The sequence below is a fragment of the Vulpes vulpes genome, chromosome 1, assembly GCF_048418805.1.
Source record: "Vulpes vulpes isolate BD-2025 chromosome 1, VulVul3, whole genome shotgun sequence".
Classification (NCBI taxonomy): Eukaryota; Metazoa; Chordata; class Mammalia; order Carnivora; family Canidae; genus Vulpes; species Vulpes vulpes.
In genome coordinates this window covers 131,273,845-131,292,209 of record NC_132780.1, presented here as the reverse complement: position 1 = coordinate 131,292,209, position 18,365 = coordinate 131,273,845, and the positions used below count along the sequence as shown (strand labels likewise).

General features: G+C 47.5%; 2 protein-coding genes across 3 annotated transcripts; one reads left to right on the top strand and one right to left on the bottom strand.

Annotated features, from left to right (window-relative positions):
* Positions 1-4,205: 4,205 nt before the first annotated feature.
* PSMB9 (proteasome 20S subunit beta 9) lies at positions 4,206-9,585 on the bottom strand. 2 transcript variants are annotated; one of them, XM_025990672.2, is made up of 6 exons: positions 9,452-9,585; positions 7,345-7,412; positions 6,116-6,247; positions 5,327-5,456; positions 4,940-5,081; positions 4,206-4,379 (listed from the first exon to the last, which is right to left on the bottom strand). In XM_025990672.2, the coding sequence occupies exons 1-6, from the start codon at positions 9,479-9,481 to the stop codon at positions 4,252-4,254; spliced, it is 630 nt and encodes a 209-aa protein (XP_025846457.1). In that variant the 5' UTR covers positions 9,482-9,585; the 3' UTR covers positions 4,206-4,251. The 2 variants fall into 2 exon arrangements, with proteins under 2 accessions (XP_025846457.1, XP_025846458.1); XM_025990673.2 differs by lacking the exon at positions 9,452-9,585 and adding an exon at positions 8,644-8,758.
* Positions 9,586-9,615: 30 nt separating this feature from the next.
* On the top strand, positions 9,616-17,997 carry TAP1 (transporter 1, ATP binding cassette subfamily B member). Its single transcript, XM_072729075.1, has 11 exons — positions 9,616-10,619; positions 11,033-11,147; positions 11,295-11,425; positions 12,267-12,472; positions 12,920-13,117; positions 14,182-14,310; positions 14,465-14,653; positions 15,258-15,431; positions 15,841-16,003; positions 16,258-16,394; positions 17,369-17,997. Exons 1-11 carry the CDS (start codon positions 10,022-10,024, stop codon positions 17,579-17,581), a joined length of 2,253 nt encoding a protein of 750 aa, XP_072585176.1. The 5' UTR covers positions 9,616-10,021; the 3' UTR covers positions 17,582-17,997.
* The last annotated feature ends 368 nt before the right edge of the window (positions 17,998-18,365 follow it).

Here is an 18,365-nt window from a genome sequence, read left to right as displayed (position 1 = left end):
ATCAAATACACAGTCCACATTCAAATTTCTTCTATAGTCCTAATAATGCCCCATAGTAAATGTTTGTATTGTCACCAATACAGTGGGTATGACAGGGTGATAGATAATTAATGCAATGGGTCTGCTTCTTCTAGCAAAGATATTCAGGGGATTTGGTGATTCACAGTTGTCTGACTTCCCTGTGTCTGTTCATATGTCTCCATTTCATATCTCAGAGTCCAAATCCACTCCAACCAGTGGCCTTATCTTAGCATAAAAGACCCTATGGGTTTATACAATTAATAGCTCTATGACCCTCATCTATACCTGTGCTAGGTTATAGAAGAAGAGGTATCCTTTCAAACCGCTCCAGTGGTTTTTAAAAATTTCTCATTCATTTTTTGAGTTTGGATGAAAAGCTTTTAATTTACTCTTTTTTTCTTTGTATGCTCTCTAGGGCAATCTAAAACAGTCTGCCTATAAAGGTAGAGACAAAAAGCCTCAAGGAAATCACTCGGCATTTGTCTGGTACCTCTCCTAATCTAAAACCTGGTTGCACGTTACTTGGGATGTGAGGTTAGTCCGACACTTCAGTGATGTTTCACTGCCTTAATGGGTTAGTTTGGAGTCCATTTCCTTCCTCAGGACTCCCGCCATATTTATCTTGAAATTTCGCCTTGAGCCATGTGAATGCTGATTTTGTGTCAACTGAGTTAGGCTAAGGTACCCGGATATTTGGGTAGTAGTGTAGATATTGCTGTGAAGGTATTTTTAAAGATGAGAAATATTTAAATCAGTAGATTTTTGAGTAAAGCTGATTACCCTCCATAATAGGGGTGGGACTTCCAATCTGTTGGAGGCCTTCAGAGGAAAAGACTGAGGCTCACTGAAAAAGAGGGAATTCTGTCTCCAGACTGCCATTGGACTTGGGCTGCAGTATCAACTCTCCCTTACATACCCAACCTTCCTTGCAGATTCGGAATTTACCAGTCCTCACAATCACATGAGCCAATTCTTAAAATAAGTCTCTCTCCATATATACATACTATTGGTTCTATTTTTCTGGAGAACCCTGTTACATTTCCTAGTGAAGGCACTTCCCAGAGAAATCCACTCTCTTGCATGTCAACAGAGTTTAGATAAAAATTGATGTAGTATGGATATACTTCATCTCTGAGTTTTTGAGAACATGTCATCTGCATCATACATGCTTGTAGTACACATACAACTCTGTCATAAACATTGCTGGGTAAAACTGAATATTGTTGAACCAATTCCCAGTGTTTCTGAATAAGCTCAATGGGATTAAGACATTTTTCTTCTTACAATGTATGTCCATAACCTGCAGAATTAAGAATTTGGTAAAGAGGACCAAAGATCATTCATATAGGCTCATTATATAAAAAAGAACATGTTTATTAGATTCCAAAAGATTTAGAATAAACAAATAATGCATATTATTGGAGATGCTGTAAATGTAGGGAATAATGTCAGTTTTTCTTTTCTTTTTTTTAAATAAATTAATTTTTTATTGGTGTTCAATTTACCAACATACAGAATAACACCCAGTGCTCATCCCGTCAAGTGTCCCCCTCAGTGCCTGTCACCCATTCACCCCCACCCCCCCCTCCTCCTCCACCACCCCTAGTTCATTTCCCAGAGTTAGGAGTCTTTATGTTCTGTCTCCCTTTCTGATATTTCCCACACATTTCCTCTCCCTTCCCTTACATTCCCTTTCACTATTATTTATATTTGAAGTAAGTCAATCGGAGAAGGACAGTGTATGTTCTCATTCATTTGGGGAATCTCAGTTTTTCTAATTTCTATCCTCCCTTTCTAAATCCTGATCTCCAAACTGAACACTTTAACTATATCTATTTAGTTGGATGGAAAAAATAGGGAACTATCTAATACCTGTCATGGAAATATAGAATAAATTGCTCTCAGAGCTATGGTTTTCTTTGACTCGTTAACTTTAAAAAATCATATTCCTCAGGTCATGGTGCATGGTCATCATTGGTCCATACAAAATCTTCTCTATGTTTGTTATTATTTATTCCTTTGTATGTACATTTCCCAAATTCCAGTTTCCTTTCCTTTCACTAAAGGCAACCCTTCTCATGTGCTTTGTATCTATCTTTTTGTTATACGTATTCTTGAAAAATGTGTATGGCTTTGTGTGTATTTTTTTATTCAAAGTGAGTTGCTTTGTGCTTAAAGCTCATTCTGTTAGGTTTTATTTTGCTCCTTAGTCCTCTGGTTCAAAGACCAATCCATGTTACTGTGTGCACTCATAGCATTTGTCCTACTGTCTCTCTGGGAGACACGAAGATGGCCTCTAGCTCTCTGCCACCACAAATGACTTATAAAGAACTCCCTCCTACAGGTCTCCTCAGGGAAACAGTTGCAAAGGGTAGATGTATTTCCAGGAGTGGAACTGTTGGGTCCTTGAATGTTTTTCACTCGATTAAGTAGTGCAGAATTTTCTCCAGAATGGCTGAACCAGTTTGCATTTACACTAGCAGGGTAGGAGGCTTCCCTCATCCCTATTTGTATATCAATATTCGGCATTAGCAAACTCCTATGTTTCCCAGTCTAATAGGTATAAAGTAATGTATAAATTTGTTTTATTGTGATTTTTGTCGAGTTTGATTATCTCTTCAAACACTCATTAGCTTCCTTGTTTCTCCCTCTATAAGGTTCATGTTTATGTCTTTTGTGCATTTTTTCCTAGGGTATTGATGCTTTTTTGTTACTTTTTGCATTTCATCGTATATTCTAGATATTATCCCTAATTGGTTTTAGATAATGTAAATATCCTCTGCCATTCTGCAATTTGTTTATAAGAGTTGTCTATGGTGTCTGTTAAAAAAGTCTTCACTTTTGATGTAATGAAATAATAAAATATTTGTCATGATGGTTTCAGAGGTTATATAAGGAAGTCCTTCCCTGTCTCTAGTCCCAAAGATAATTTTTATGTTTTATTCTGTTATGTTTAAAGCTACACATTTCCCTTTTGAGGCTTCAACTCACCTGCTATTGTATGTGGTAGTAGGTCAGGATCCACCTTTCTATTTTTTTATTATTTTATTTATTTATTCATGAGAGACACAGAGAGAGAGAGAGGCAGAGACACAGGCAGAGGGAGAAGCGGGCTCCATGCAGGGAGCCTGACGTGGGACTTGATCCCGGGACTCCAGGATCGCGCCCTGGGCCGAAGGCAGGCACCAAACCGCTGAGCCACCCAGGGATCCCTGAAATCGGCTCTTAAACTATTATTTTAAACCTCAAAATAAAAAAATGTCATTTAAATTTATTTGATTAGAAAGAACTAACCAATTTATTTGGCTAGAAAGAACTCAAGTCTCTACAGTTTTCGATTTTCCCCCTCCAAACCAAACACACGCTCCCAAGGACATAGGTTTGTTTGCGGTACTTTGAATTTATATGTTAAGCCTGAGATCCAGAAAGAAAAGTAGACAGAGGCTCCCTGGGGATCTCACTATGATTGCTGTTAAATATACCTCTTAACTGTTTACCTTTTAGCAAAATGGCATTGAGTGTTCTAGCTGTAAACCACCTTAGAAGTTGCTCAATACCTTCATTTGACAGAAGAGGAAATGAGAGCTCACAGAAAGGAAGTAATTTGTCCTCTCACTTGAGAAGTGCCTGGCAAAGATTGGGGGCCAGAATTTGGCCTGTTTAAAACAGTTACTCAGGCATCTGCTCATAACTTCCTAAGTGTCAACTACTGCGCTGGGCTAATTATCGCAGATTTCAAGGGAGGACATGATACATGAAGCTTGAAGGCATGAAAGTTTTATGTAATGGGAGAGGAAGGGCATATGATAAAAAACAAAACAAAACAAAAAACCCCAACTAAATCCCAGTTTTCAGCTTTGAATTCACTGTGACTTTGGTCAAGGGCCTTACTTTTTCTAAGCCTTCATCTGTCTGTAAATAGATGTAGTAGTATAAGCTATAAAGGTCTTTTGTTTGTTTATAAGAGATAAAGCTTATAAGCATTAAGCTAATGCCTTAGTCAGTGTTTCGGCTATTGTTATCATCCTTTGAAATATACAAATCCCTAAGTTTTAAGCATTTATCTTGTATTGATCTCTAATGTGAATGAAGTCATTATGAAAGGATATCTAACATCTGGGAGGAAGAAGCCCCCACCTAAACTTCATCCCCCTGAGCACCCATTTTCCATTGACCATACCAGGTTCTGGTCTGAAAGAGTTTATTACAAAATAATGAAGGGAGGAAGATTCACTCATCATAGAATTTTGGCAGTTCGTTACCCAAGATTACTTGATAGTCCACACCAGCAGCTGTAATAGTGACCAGGTGGATGACACCCCCACTGGAGCCATCCCGGTTCATGGCCAGAGCGATAGCTGTAGAGGGTTTCAGGGTAGAGAGGGGGAGAGAGAATAACTTAGCTTCAGAAATCTTTACATTCCTCTCCCGCTCATATGCTTACTACCACTCTCAGACCTCAAAACCCATCTCTTTGGAACACACATCAAGTAATGTGCTAGTAAATCAACTTAAAAAAAAAAAAAAAAACAACACAAAACCCTTTATGTGTAACATCTCCTGGTATCCAAACTCAAAACTCCTACCATGATTGATTTCAAGTTATAAACAGCTAAATAAGCAGCTCAGGAACCATTGGATATTTAACAATTGGCTCTCATGAGCTGGCCCAAGTCAGCTCCAGCACACCACTGATTCTTATAGTAACCGTATATTTGAATTTGGGGTACTCAGAACAGTCCTGATTGATGCCTTTGGTTCTGAAGTCCCAACTAGTTTAGCATTGTCCTGCTCCTTTCACACTCAAAGTGTTCCAGTTTGGACATTAAATTGAATGGTCACCCATATATTCCTCATACTCTTCTTCCTTCTCATGTTTAAAAATCCTCCCCAGGTACCCTTCCCCTTGGTGAGTTACCATTTGTGGTGAAGCTCCTGCACTCCTCAGGGGACATGCCTGGTTTATAGGCTGCATCCACATAACCGTAGATATAGGTACTGCCAGAGCCACCAATGGCGAAGGGTTGTCGAGTCAGCATTCCTCCCATGGTTCCATACACCTGCGGAAGGCATCCTCAGGTTAGACCATGGAAGTGTCAATCCTCTCTTTGCCACTGAGACAGTCAGCGCGTCTCCGTGTTCTGCAATGAAGCCCCACGGTCTCCTACCCCCATGGGTTGCGATTATACTACACTTTTAGAGGCGGGGTCTTTGGAGCCCATTGCTGGAATGACATATAACCTCGATCGCCCTCTGTAGGGTACTGAGGAACACCAAGGGAGGGTGTACGTGGGAAGACCCTCACCTGGCCCCCGTCTCGTCGGTCCCAGCCAGCTATCATGAGATGTGCAGACAGGTCCTCCCGGTACTTATAACTGATGTTCCTCACCACGTTGGCCGCAGCCAGGACAAGGGGAGGTTCTTCCAGTTCCAACCTAAAAGAAATATTAGTAATAGGGGTCAATAGAGTTTCCTGAAGTTCCCCCCTTCTGTGCCCATTACCATCGTCCCTGCCAGGTGACATGTGAAACCTGAAACCTAGAGCTGCAATAGTTCAAACTCCAGCTCCTTTCCCACATGCACAGGAGGCCGAGTCTCGCACAGGTCCTAACTGGTAAGGAGATTTCAACGTTCTCCTCCTTTACTGTCCCACCCACCCTCTCCCAGTTATATAACTCTGAGCTGCAAGGGCCTTGCCCATGTGAGTAAAACCAAATAAGCTTTACTTCTGCACTAATGACCTTGGTCTCTCACACAGTAACTGCCTGGCATATGGTGGGCACACCATCATTTTCTTTCTCGCTATTTCTAGTAGGATAGTGATTGACAATTTTCAAGCCATTTTCACATAGATCATTTGATTCTCAACAAAACTGTCCGGTGAGGTAAGGTAGGTACTATTAATTATCTCCACTTTACAGATGCGGAAACCAGATTTCAAGTGCCAGTTCAAAGCTAATAAAAACAGGAGCCCAAATGAGAAATTTTCATTTTTCATAGCAGTGTTCCTGGAACAGGAATGACACTGTCTCAGGGTTTGCTGGTTGGGAGAACTGTAGTGAGTGTGGACTTGAAGATCCCCAAAGCTTCATACCCATGGAGCTCCAGTTGGTAGGCAGCCATGTCAGCCATGGCCTGGGCATCAGCAGCGGAGCCAGAGAGAGCACAGTAGATGTGTTGGTGTAGTGGGGACAGCTTGTTAAATGCTCGGTTTACCACTGCTTCTCTGCGGGGAAGGAGTCAGCAGGCAGCAACATTAGCAATGCCAGAATTTTTTAGGTTAATCAGTGTTTCCCAAATTTATTTGACAAGAGTAGAGCACTGGAGTCCATGATATTTTTTTTTTTAAGATTTACTCATTTATTTATGATAGACATAGAGAGAGAGAGAGAGGCAGAGACACAGGCAGAGGGAGAAGCAGGCTCCATGCACCGGGAGCCCGACGTGGGATTCGATCCCGGGTCTCCCGGGATCTCGGGTCTCCAGGATCGCGCCCTGGGCCAAAGGCAGGCGCTAGCTAAACCACCAAGCCACCCAGGGATCCCTGAGTCCATGATATTTAATACTTGGATTAAAACAGGAAAAAAAGGGATCCCTGGGTGGCGTAGCGGTTTGGGCTCCTGGTGCATGGAGCCTGCTTCTCCCTCTGCCTGTGTCTCTGCCTCTCTCTCTCTCTCTCTCTCTCTGTATGACTATCATAAATAAATAAAAATTAAAAAAAAACAGGAAAAAAAATAATCTCAAATGAAACAGCAAGTAATGATCAAAGTTAGACTTATTTTCAGGCTTAGATTTAATTAAAACAAAAAAAATAGTAAATTAAGAATAATATTCTTAAGCAATTCTTCTTTGCTCTATCCATCTTGAGAAAGTTATGTGTTCTATGGGATGTAAAGTAAGTGATATTGACCTAATCCCATATACTCATTTTGCATAGGGGGAAACTGGACAGAATGGAGGAGACAGAACTAGATCAACATGTGCTGGATGAAAAACCAGAATATCTTCCTGGCAGAGCCGTCTTTTCTATCTCTAAACATAAAAGGAAGGCTGAAATCTTTGCATCCTACCTTCTTCTCATACCCTATTGTTTTATACCCAACCCTGCAGGGACAGGCCACATAAGCTTTTAGGCCCCAGATTCTCCATGAATTTAGGGACCCAAGCACTTGCCCAGTATCTCATTATAGGGGCCTTTCTAAAAGGTTAACTCAGTTTCTGCGAAGCTCCACTTTACTAATATCTTCATGAATGGGTAAGAAAAAATCTGTACTTGGGGCCATTGGCTTCCTTCCAGAAGCATTCACATTGACTGGTACTTACCCTGCAGATACCCGGGAATCAGAACCCACCACAACACCTCCATCAAACTCTACCGCCATGATGGTTGTCTGTGGAGACACAGAGGATGGAATGTCATAGCAGGAAGAGCTTTGATTCCCTCATGTTACAGATGAGGAAACATTCCTAGAGAAAGGAGGTCACCGATTCAAGATCATTTAGCAATTTAGGCCAGAGCTGACTCCCAGTATAGGATATCCCCTCTATCTCTCCACTATCTCCATCTCCTCTCCCAACTGCAGGGGAATGTCAGAGCCTGGTGGTGGCAACAACATAGAAAGAATCCTATCTCTAGGCCCCAACCGTCCTAAGTAGAATCCTTCCCACCATAAGGAGAGAGGTGAGGATGAGGTTTGCAGAGGTAGACATTTGGCTCGGGGCGTAGGGAGGAGGGATGGGGTGCTTCCAATCACTGGTGGTTGAGGCAGCCCCACAAGTGAATGACCACCACATGTGCTTGTTGCTGCAGATGTGGTCAGACCCAACACAGGGAAGGTTACTCTGACCTTGGGAAACAAGCTCATGTCTTTTTTTTTTGGCCCTAATTCTCCACCCCCACACTCCTTAACCAGTTTATTAAGTAACAGAATCAACAAGTGGTATGGTGGTTAGCAGGGTCAGGCATTAAGGAAGGAAGGAGGCAGCCTAGGAACACATGAGTTGGTTTAAAATAAAATAAAAAATGGTTTCATTTAAGGATTTCTTTTTCCTTTCTTCTTTCTTTCTTTCTTTCTTTCTTTCTTTCTTTCTTTCTTTCTTTCTTTTCTTTCTCTCTCTCTCTCTCTCTTTCTTTCTCTCTTTCTTTCTTTTCTTTTGTAGGCTCCATGCCCAGCGCAGAGCCCAGCACAGAGCTTGAACACAGGAGGACCCTGAGATGGATACCTGAGCTAAGATCAAGAGTTAGTTGCTTAACAGACTGAGCCACCCAGGCACCCCTCATTTAAGGATTTCTGATCAAGAGGTCAATGTGCATCTCAGTCCAGGGGAAGAGCTCTGTATGAAGAGAGTATTTGCCTGGGGAGTTTGAGTTGACTTTTCAGGTCAAGGAAAGAAATTAAGGAAAAGAATTAAGGAAGGTGAAAGGCATAAGGCTACCTTTGCTACTCCTTTTTGAGTTGCAAAGAGCCTTAAAGATCCTTGGTTCAAATGAAGAAACTGAATCATGGAGGAGGGTGTCTGACTAGTCAAGGTCACCTAGAATTAATAGCAGATTGGGACTAACGCCCCGGTCTAACTCCCATCTCTTGTTTTGACTTCTGCTTCCTATTTCCCACTGCTCACCTGACAAATGGTTTCAGTGAATCCTCATCACTCTGTAGGTCCAGGCTCCAGGGCCATTGCCCTGCAAGTGCATTCCCACAGACTGATTCACCATGAATTGAGGGCCATTGAAAAAGGGCAGCCCCACTCCAGAGGTCATTCTCTAAAGTAAAGCCACCCCCAAGCGGACAGTTGTGGCAGGAGTTTGGGAGCAGAAGCCGGGCAGCCCTGGGCAGGCCGGCAGGACGCAGGGAAGAGAGCATGGCAGCCCCTGGGCCAAGCGGGAGCCTTGTTGGGCGAGGACGGGCAGGGCACCGCCGGCTCGCAAGGAACCCCGCTATCAGGGCTGCGGCTCTGAGTAACCCAGCGGCCGGCCAGTGTATCAAAGGTGTGTGTGATGCGCTGCCCCCTCTCAATCAGTGCCCACATTGCCCTCGCCCGAGTGCTGCCCCACTTCACCAGGGAACCCTTTCTGCATCAGTTTGCACCTTCTCCAACCGCCTCCCTTGATTTATTCAGCCCCTCTCTATAGTCCGGAGGTGAAAGCGAAAGCGCTTTAGAGCAGCTTCCCTTGGTGCTTGCAGCTAGGAGCCAAAGCGCCTGCACCCCCCGCCCCCAGCTTCGCGCGCGCAGTGCCTCCGCGGACGCCCACCCGAGCCCCTTCAGAGCAGGGACGCCCTGGGTTCAACGCGGGGCATCTCTGCCAGCACCGGCTGGTGCAAACTCCCCCTCGCTGTTAGTCCCCGCGTTCACTGCGCGGAGCCTCTGGGGTCGCCCCCGTCGCTCCCCTTCCTCCCCCTCTCTGCTGACCCCCAGCCGGACTCCTCACCCCAGTGTGGACTTCTCCCGCCCGCAGCATCTCGGCGCCGCGCTGCCTGCAGCCTGCGGCGCTGCTCCGCGTCCCGGGACCGCGGCAGGGCGCCACCCCCAGCCCCGCGCCTCCGCCCCGCCCGCTAGGGGCGCCTGGTCCGGGCGCGAGGCTTCGCCGCCCGCGCTAACCTACCCGGGGCAGATCTGCCCGGAGACGGGTGACGGAAGGGGCTGGGGTAACACGGTCCGGAGGCTGGGGGTGGGGTCGGGGTCGGGGGGAGTCCGACGAGTGGAATTCGCCAGAGGAAGCAAAGAAAGGAGGGACGGGTGTGCCTGGTGGAGAAGGCGGGGCCGCAGGCTGCTCCCCAGAACCTCGGATCTGTTTTCCACGCCTTCTCCCAAAATAGTCTGCGCGGGCGGCCCCCTGCAGCCGGGCGGACCTCCCGAGCCCGCGGCCGCTTTCGGTTTCCCTTTCCGCGAAACCTCAGGCTTCGGGTCCCGGGACTTTCCGAGACCCCGCCGCCCTGCCCCGCTCCCGGCCGTGGGCCTCAGCGCCCTCTCGCCGCACAGCCTCGGGCAGCACCCTGCCATGGCCGGCTCAGGGCCCCCCGGTCCCGGCGGGCGCCCCTGCTCGTCCCGAGCTCCCCTGGCGTGGCTGGGGGTAGCGCTGCTGCTCCTCGCCGACTGGGTGCTGCTCCGGGAGGCGCTCCCCGCCGCCTGCTCCGTGCTGGTCCCCACGGCGCTGCCCCTGCTCCGGCTCTGGGTGCTGGGCCTGAGCCGCGGGGCTGTGCTGTGGCTGGGCGCCCGCGGCGTGCTCGGGGCGGCGGGCGGCTCCGGAAGCGAAAGCGCAGGACTCGGGGGCTGGCTGGCGGCTTTGCAGCCCTCGGCGGCGGCGCTGGGCTTGGCCCTGCCCGGCCTCGCCTTGTTCCGAGAGCTGCGCTCGTGGAGAGTTCCCCGGGCTTCCGACAGCCCCAGGCTCCTGCACTGGGGAAGCCGCCTGGATGTGTTCGCCCTCAGTTACTTGGCAGCACTGTCCGCAGCCGCCCTGTGGCATAAACTCAGCGGACTCTGGGCGCCGGGAAGGCAGGGGGGGTCAGGGGACGCGGTCCGCCGGCTGCTAGGCTGCCTGGGTTCAGAGATGCGCCGCCTGCCGCTCCTGCTGGTCCTGTTGGTTCTCTCCAGTCTTGGTAAGAGGGTGCAGGGGCAGAGGGGCGGCCCTGGAGTCTGGGCAGGAATCCTACTAAGGGGCAGTGAGATCGGTTGGTGTGGGTTCTGGGAAATGTGGATCAGGGGAAGGCGACCGGGCTCCGGTCGTGAGAAGACCACTCCAGTGTCTTCTAGGACTAGCCACCCTGGGCAAGTGTCCTTTTTTCTGGGCAGCATGCCCTATGACCTCTGGTCTTCCTAAATAACCCCCTGAAGGTCTGGTGGGCCTGGGGTTCAGGGTTGTGGGTTCCAGGGTGCAGGGCTGGGTCCTCAGTGTGCTCTTTCTGCCTGGTGACAGGTGAAAGAGTGGGATGGGGGAGGAGACAGTCTGCTTGGAACTGATCTGCTTAGACCTGGTATTTGTGGCTGACCCCTCCCTCCTCTTCCCCTCCAGGAGAAATGGCCATTCCATTCTTCACTGGCCACCTCACTGACTGGATTTTACAAGATGAGACGGCCTCTGCTTTCACACGAAACATAACACTCATGTCCATTCTCACCACCACCAGGTCTGGGGGCTGCAGCTGGAAGCTGAGGATGGGGGACCCTGAAAAAGAGGGAGCTGGAAGTCGGTGCTGTCCAGAGTGCACTTCTCTGGGACCTTCTCTCTGTCCTCTGAATACACCCTGATCCTTCTTCTCCCCATCTCTCTCTAGTGCAGTGCTGGAGTTCTTGGGTGATGGAGTCTATAACAGCATCATGGGTCGTGTGCACAGCCAGGTGCAGGGAGAGGTATTTCAGGCTGTCCTGCGCCAGGAAACAGAGTTTTTCCAACAGAACCAAACAGGTGTTTCATGAAACTCATTACACATCTGTATACTCTTTATATTCCCCATATACCATCTTTTACTTATAACCATGATCTTTCTCTCTCTCACAGACACACATTGTCACATTGTCATTTCTTATTCTTGGTATACCTCAAGAGTATTATGTTCTTTACCTTCAGAAAAACCTAATTTTTCCATCTAAGATTTTTCCATAAATATATCCCTGTGCGTATATTTAGATAGAAACTATAGAATTTAAGACCTGGAAATTTTGAGATCACAGAGTCCAATTGCCTATTTTGCAGAGAAGGAACCTGAGGCCCAGACCCTAAATGCTGAAATTGGTATGGTCACATATGGATAGAGATGAGCTTGATAGAACCCATTTTTTGATTCCCAGCCCAGAGCTCAGTAGAGTTTTCTTTTTTTTTTTTTTTTTTTTTTTTCAGTAGAGTTTTCTGGACTGCTTTCTAGCAGCACTCTCTGTTTTTTGTCCAGCTTTGTTATGTGACCAGCTCGCCCTCATGTGCGGCATGGGGTATACATCTTTAAGGAACAGAAATGTGTCAGAGAAATGGAAATTCACATAGGAATCAATTTCTTTATAGTTAAAACAAAAGTCTTTGGCCAGGTTTTTCCTCTCCAATACTCATTCTCCCTGCATGGAGGTCCCTAAACTCCCCTATTCCCCTTACCTTGTCCTCCTCAGCCTCCTCAGAACACCATGTTCCTCCCACCCCCTCTACCCCCTCTCTACTCCCCCTCCACCCCCCCTCCCGCCTCCCTGGGTCATTGCTAGTCCCTCCCACCACTCTGAACCTCTCATTCATCCTCTCTCTTCTCCCCAACCCCTGGTAGGAGCCATCACTTCTCGGGTGACAGAGGACACATCCACCCTGAGTGAGTCTCTGAGTGAGAAGCTGAGCCTATTGTTGTGGTACCTGGTACGGGGGCTGTGTCTCTTGGGGCTCATGCTCTGGGAGTCACTGTCCCTCACCATGGTCACCCTGGTCACCCTGCCTCTGCTTTTCCTTCTGCCTAAGAAGCTAGGAAGATGGCACCAGGTATGTCCAGGGAGTTGCAGTCCTTCATTTCCCAGATTGGGTGGATTTAACTCCTCTGAGGTTTCTTTCCTGGCACCCTCAAGTGATTCCCCATCTCCATGGGACTCCCTGTCCCCGTAGTCCATGTCCCCAGATTGCTCAGTGTTGGGCTCCATACTCTCTGTGTCTTCTCTTCTAACTTCTGCCCACAATCCATCTTTATGAACATGATCACCACTCTCAAGATTATGATTCCCTGTGACCCTTCTCAGTAAAAATTTCCTCTCCACTGTAACTCTTCAGTATCCAGGAGGTATAACTGTGCCCCTTTCTCGTTTGTGCCCCTTTCTCGTTCCTTTATCTACCTGCCTCTTCTCACCTTTAATCTCCAACTAAGCAACTCAGGTGCTAGTAGTGTCCCTGATGGCTTGCCAACCTGGGTGACAGTTCTTGTCCATGTCTCTGCAGGTGCTGGCCACACAGGTGCAGACATCTCTAGCAGAGTCTAGCCAGGTGGCCATTGAGGTGCTGTCAGCAATGCCCACAGTCCGGAGCTTTGCCAATGAGGAGTGTGAGGCCCAGAAGTTTAGCCAAAAGCTGCAGAAAATGAATACCCTCCATCAGAAGGAGGCTCTGGCCTATGCAGTCAACCTCTGGATCACCAATGTGAGCACCTGGAGAAGAATGCCTGTTCCCTTGTCCCTGAGATGCCTCGACTCCATTCCCTTTTCCATTAATCCTGCTCCACACACCCCGGCAGTGGTTTGGTGTTCTCATCCTACCAGGCTGGAGCTCAATTACCCTACTTAGTGTTCTTAACTGCCTCCGTCTTTTTTAGACCTGCTGGATGGCTTCATGTCACCATGGTACACCGAATCCACCCAGCGCCATCTTTTGGGGAGATGCCCTATCTTCCAGTCACAGGGCCTCCCTTTGCCTCTCAGGCAGAACTCGGGGAATCATAAATTCCTGTACCTGTGCCAGCATCCTGCTGGGACTATGTGGATGTGCTAGTGAGAGCCATGGGAATAGCAGAAGCCAAGGGTGAGGGACATCTGTTACATCATTGAAAGAGTCTGAGAGCAGCATTCAGGAATTCCTGGCTCAATGCTGCCACTTACTAGCTCTGTGACCATGGGCTAGTAACTTATTTTCTCTTGAGATTGTTTCCTAATTTTATTTTTATTTTTAAAAAAAGATTTATATATTTATTTGAGAGAGAGAGAGCGAGCAGAAGCAGGGGGTGGGGCAGAGGGAGAGGGAGAGGGCAAACAGACTCCCTGCTCAGTGGGGAGCCCAATGCAGAGCTCAATATCAGGACCCTGAGATCACGACCTGAGCCGAAACCAAGAGTCGGATGTTCAACCGACTGCGCCCCCCAGGTGCCCATGTTTTCTCATTTTTAAAAGGGGGAATAGTGTAACCTTGTTTGTAGGATTCTTGCTATGAATATTAGGTGACATTACATTAATAAAAGCCTTTTGTGAGGAGCCACATGCTCCTCACACAAGACGACAGCAGTGATGGGGAGGACAGTCATAGTTGAGCAAGACTCCATGGAGCCTCCACTGGTGCATGCTTCCTTTACCCCCGTGGTGCCTCCTGCTGTTACCTGGGGGAAAAGAACTTGATATCTCCATAATGCTAATGAGTCTGCTTCTTTGCACCCCCTTCTAGATTTTTCAACCACAATCCCTCCCCCCACCCTCGCCCCCGTGGTCTTTCCACAGATCTCAGGGATGCTGCTGAAGGTGGGAATTCTATACATAGGTGGGCAGCTGGTGACAAATGGGACTATAAGCAGCGGGAACCTTGTCACGTTTATTCTCTACCAGATCCAGTTCACCTCAGCTGTGGAGGTGAGAGCCTTCCATTGTCACTCCCCAGGGCTTTTCGTTCCTGGTCTCATCACCGTCTGTGTCACCTTCCTTCCATTCTTTATCCTTGTCATATCACATAAATCTGGCAAGCAGATTTGTTTTCCTCTTCTCAGTAGTTGTACCGCTCCTCCAGGCACTATTCTCCACCTACCCCAGTGTACAGAAGGCTGTGGGCTCCTCAAAGGAAATATTTGAATACCTGGGCCGGATCCCTCGCTGTCCTGCCAGTGGTGTCTTGACTTCTTTAAATTTGGAGGGCCTTGTCCAGTTTCAAGATGTCTCCTTTGCCTACCCAAACCATCCGGATGTCCCAGTGCTGCAGGTACAACTTACCAATCCTTGTTTTCCACCAGCCTCACTCTCACCTCTACCATCCTAAACTTTGGTCCTGTCTTCAGCCTGCCTAACACAAGGTCCAGATAGATCCTTCCTAACTTCCTAACCCCTCAAAGGCAAAGATGAGCCCCGTCTACTCCATACAACTGCCCCAAACTCTAGAACGGCTTGGATTTCTAAGGGGGGACGGGAGAAGAGGCTCTCCAGGAGAAGAGTCTTACATCCCAAGAAACTGCTGAAGCAAAATCTGCCTCTCATCTTCTATCTCTTCCTTTTCTTTCCATTTGTAATTTAGAATGGGATTTTTTTTTCTTTCTGTTTTCTCTTGACATCTGATATCAAGGGTGTGACATAGTGGTGCTTGGTCTTTGCTCTGGCCTTTGCCTCACCTTCCATCTCTACTCCTTGGGGAGCCGTCATCCCTGAGGAACAGAAATCTATGCCTGTGGGAGAGTAGGAATTGCTATGTTTTTCCAATTTCCCCCCCTTTCTTCCTAGGGGTAAGACATCATGCCATGTAATAAGACAATGACAGCCTCAAGGTTAAAGGCTTTACTGTGTCTCTTATTTTTTGATTCTCTGGCCTCCAGGCGCTGACATTTACCCTTCATCCTGGTGAGGTGATAGGGCTGGTGGGGCGCAATGGGTCTGGGAAGAGCACTGTGGCTGCCCTGCTGCAGAATCTGTACCAGCCCACTAAGGGGCAGGTGCTGCTGGATGGAGAGCCCCTTCCCCAATATGAGCACCGCTACCTGCACACACAGGTGAGCAAGAAGATGGCAGAGGGGAGGGCAGGGGACATCGAATGAGAACTCTCACTGAACACTCTCACCAAGCACTCTGAAAGGAGGGCCGTGGGTGGAGATGGGGTGTCAGGAGAGAGAGAGTAATTTTGTGATATGCTTTCAATAAAGATTTTGAGTTGTCAATCTCTAGATAACCATAGTCCTATGTTCCTTGTTCTATGACTTTTTTTTTTTTAAGATTTTATTTATTTATCCATGAGAGACAGAGAGAGAGAGAGGCAGAGACACAGGCAGAGGGAGAAGCAGGCTCCATGCAGGGAGCCTGACTCAATCCAGGATCTCCAGGATCAGGCCCTGGGCTGAAGGCGACGCTAAACTGCTGAGCCACCTGGGCTGCCCCTATGACTCTTCATGTATTTTGTCCTAGGTGGCTGCAGTGAGACAAGAGCCACAGCTATTTGGAAGGAGTTTTAGAGAAAATATTGCCTATGGCCTGGTCCAGAAGCCAACTATGGAGGAAGTCATAGCTGCTGCAATGGCGTCTGGAGCCCATAGTTTCATCTCTGAACTCCCGCAGGGCTATGACACAGGTGCTCTTTCAGCTCATATCCCCTCCCAGACATCTTCGCTGAAACTTTTATTCTGTAGTTCTTCCAACCCCTTGACATCACTTTGAAGCTGTAGGATCTTGTTCCTATGGGCTTCCCCATTCTCAGAACTTGTTCACCTTCCCAGAACCTTCCCTATCCAGCTGTATCCATCAGTCCTTGGTGTGTATATGTGTGAGTGTATATGTGGAGGTGTGTGGGTTATCCAGCCCTCACCTTGGCTCTTGTCTCTGCAGAGGTGGGCGAGGCTGGGAGCCAGCTCTCAGGGGGTCAGCGACAGGCAGTGGCCTTGGCTCGAGCATTGATCCGGAAACCACGTGTACTCATCCTAGATGATGCTACCAGTGCCCTTGATGCAAACAGCCAGTTGCGGGTGAGAGACATTTTGTTAGTGACTACTATATCCCTACCTCCCCAATCTTCCTTCATTCACTTATGGTTGTACTAACATAATTATCTAAATCAATCCTTGCAATCCTCAGTTTCCGATAGCTGCTCCCCAAGATCCAATTCAAAGAGACTGTCTAAAGATTCTAAATCTCTGAAGCCAAACATAAGAAGACCATCTTAATTATATATATATATATATATTTTTTTAATTTTATTTATTTATTCATAAGAGACACAGAGAGAGCCTGAGACACGGGGAGAAAGAGAGGCAGGCTCCCTGCAGGAAGCCTGATGTGGAACTCGATCCCAGGACCCTGGGACCATGCCCCAAGCCGAAGGCAGACACTCAGCCACTGAGCCACCCAGGCATCCTGACCATCCTAATAACATTAATGTCAGTTGAGCTCTTACTCTTTTATTGTGTGCCAGACATGCTGCTAAGCCCTTTCTTTCTACTATCTCATTCATTTATTCACCGTGAATGCCTGTGAGCTGGAGCATTGTTATATAGAGGATAAAAAGGGGACAAAGAGGTTGAATGACCTACTCAATGTCATTGAGTTGTTGAGTAGCAGAGCATGGACCCAGAGTCAAGCCTGCCTGATCTGAATGCTCATTCTTTTTGCCACTGAGTTATGTTTCTTTTAAAACAGAATATAAAAAAAATACAACAGAATATAAAATTCCCAGTTTATACTAGAGAGAAGAGACTATTTGATACCCTTCCCTCTTTTCTTATGGGTTTCATCTTAGGACTCTTAACTTTTATTCTACTGTTGCCACCTCATGTAAGTAGTCTTTAATAAGTCAAAAGTCAGACAGAGAAGCACTCAGAACAAGAATCTTCGATTCTTTGGGGCTGTTGGCACAGGTGGCAGTGATGCTGGTGAGAGCCGTCTGGGCTCTGGAACACAGGTGTCTCCCTGGGCTCTTGACAGAGTCTGTGTCTTTTCTCAGGTGAAGCAACTCCTGTACAAAAGTCCTGAGCGGCGCTTTCGGTCTGTGCTTCTTATCACCCATTGTCTCAGCTTGTTGGAGCAGGCTGACCAAATCCTCTTTCTGGAAGGAGGCACCATCTGTGAAGCAGGAACCTACCAGCAGCTCATGGAGAGGAGGGGATGCTTCTGGACTATGATGCAGGCTCCTGGCGGGTCAGGTGTTCCGGAATGAAAGACTGCTTAGACCTGCATAGGCTCTCTCCCTCCCTTCTTTTCACCTCTCTAATGGAGAATTTGGGAACAAAGGGCTTACCAGAGCTGCACAGGAGGCAGCTGCTTCTAGGAGGAGGGACATCCTAGAGCACAGCTCCATAACTGATACCTAAAATTCTGCCATGAGTGTTGCGCCCTCTCCAAACAACTCTTGATGATGCAGATTTCTTGGAAGAAAACAGGATCTAGAACACCTTAGTGTAACTGAGTGTAGAGCCAGGATTTTGGTGTTGATAGAACCCCGAAAATAAGAACTTTAATAGGTACAGAGAAGGGAAGATCGGCTGCTTTCCAATATGGCTAATGTCATATGCTGACCCATAACACACTCTGGATTCTCGATATTTATAATAAAACTGATACTGGTGTTTCGTACTGTGGTTTCTCATGTGTTCAGCATACCAAATGGCTCATCAACTTCTGCAATGCATTTTTCTGGTGTCGCCCTCCTTCAGCAGCCCCAATGCTGTTCACAGTCCTAAGTGGGCCATCTCCTCCCTTAAGTTTTCTGTTTCCTACGGTTGCCCCCACCACTTTCCCATGCCCCCACGTCTGCCCTTAGGATGAACCAGAGTGGGCTATGGCACCCTCCAAGCACTAGCAGCTGCAGCTGCAGAAAGCCCTGGCCTTTCTGAAGTAGAAGATGGAGTGAGCATAGCTAGAGGAAGTGCAAGCGCGCCGACCGAGAAACTGACTTTACCACCTCCCCCGCCCTGGTCCTTTCCCCCAGTGCTCGAGTGCTC

Coding starts and splice junctions, on each gene's coding strand:
- PSMB9 (XM_025990672.2), bottom strand. CDS start 9,481: ATGCTGCGGGCGGGAGAAGTCCACACTGGG. Junction 7,413..9,451: donor CGGGAGAAGTCCACACTGGG/GTGAGGAGTCCG, acceptor GTGTCTCCACAG/ACAACCATCATGGCGGTAGA. Junction 4,380..4,939: donor CAGGAGCTTCACCACAAATG/GTAACTCACCAA, acceptor AACCCTCTACAG/CTATCGCTCTGGCCATGAAC.
- TAP1 (XM_072729075.1), top strand. CDS start 10,022: ATGGCCGGCTCAGGGCCCCCCGGTCCCGGCGGGCGCCCCTGCTCGTCC. Junction 15,432..15,840: donor ACCGCTACCTGCACACACAG/GTGAGCAAGAAG, acceptor ATTTTGTCCTAG/GTGGCTGCAGTGAGACAAGA. Junction 16,395..17,368: donor ATGCAAACAGCCAGTTGCGG/GTGAGAGACATT, acceptor GTCTTTTCTCAG/GTGAAGCAACTCCTGTACAA.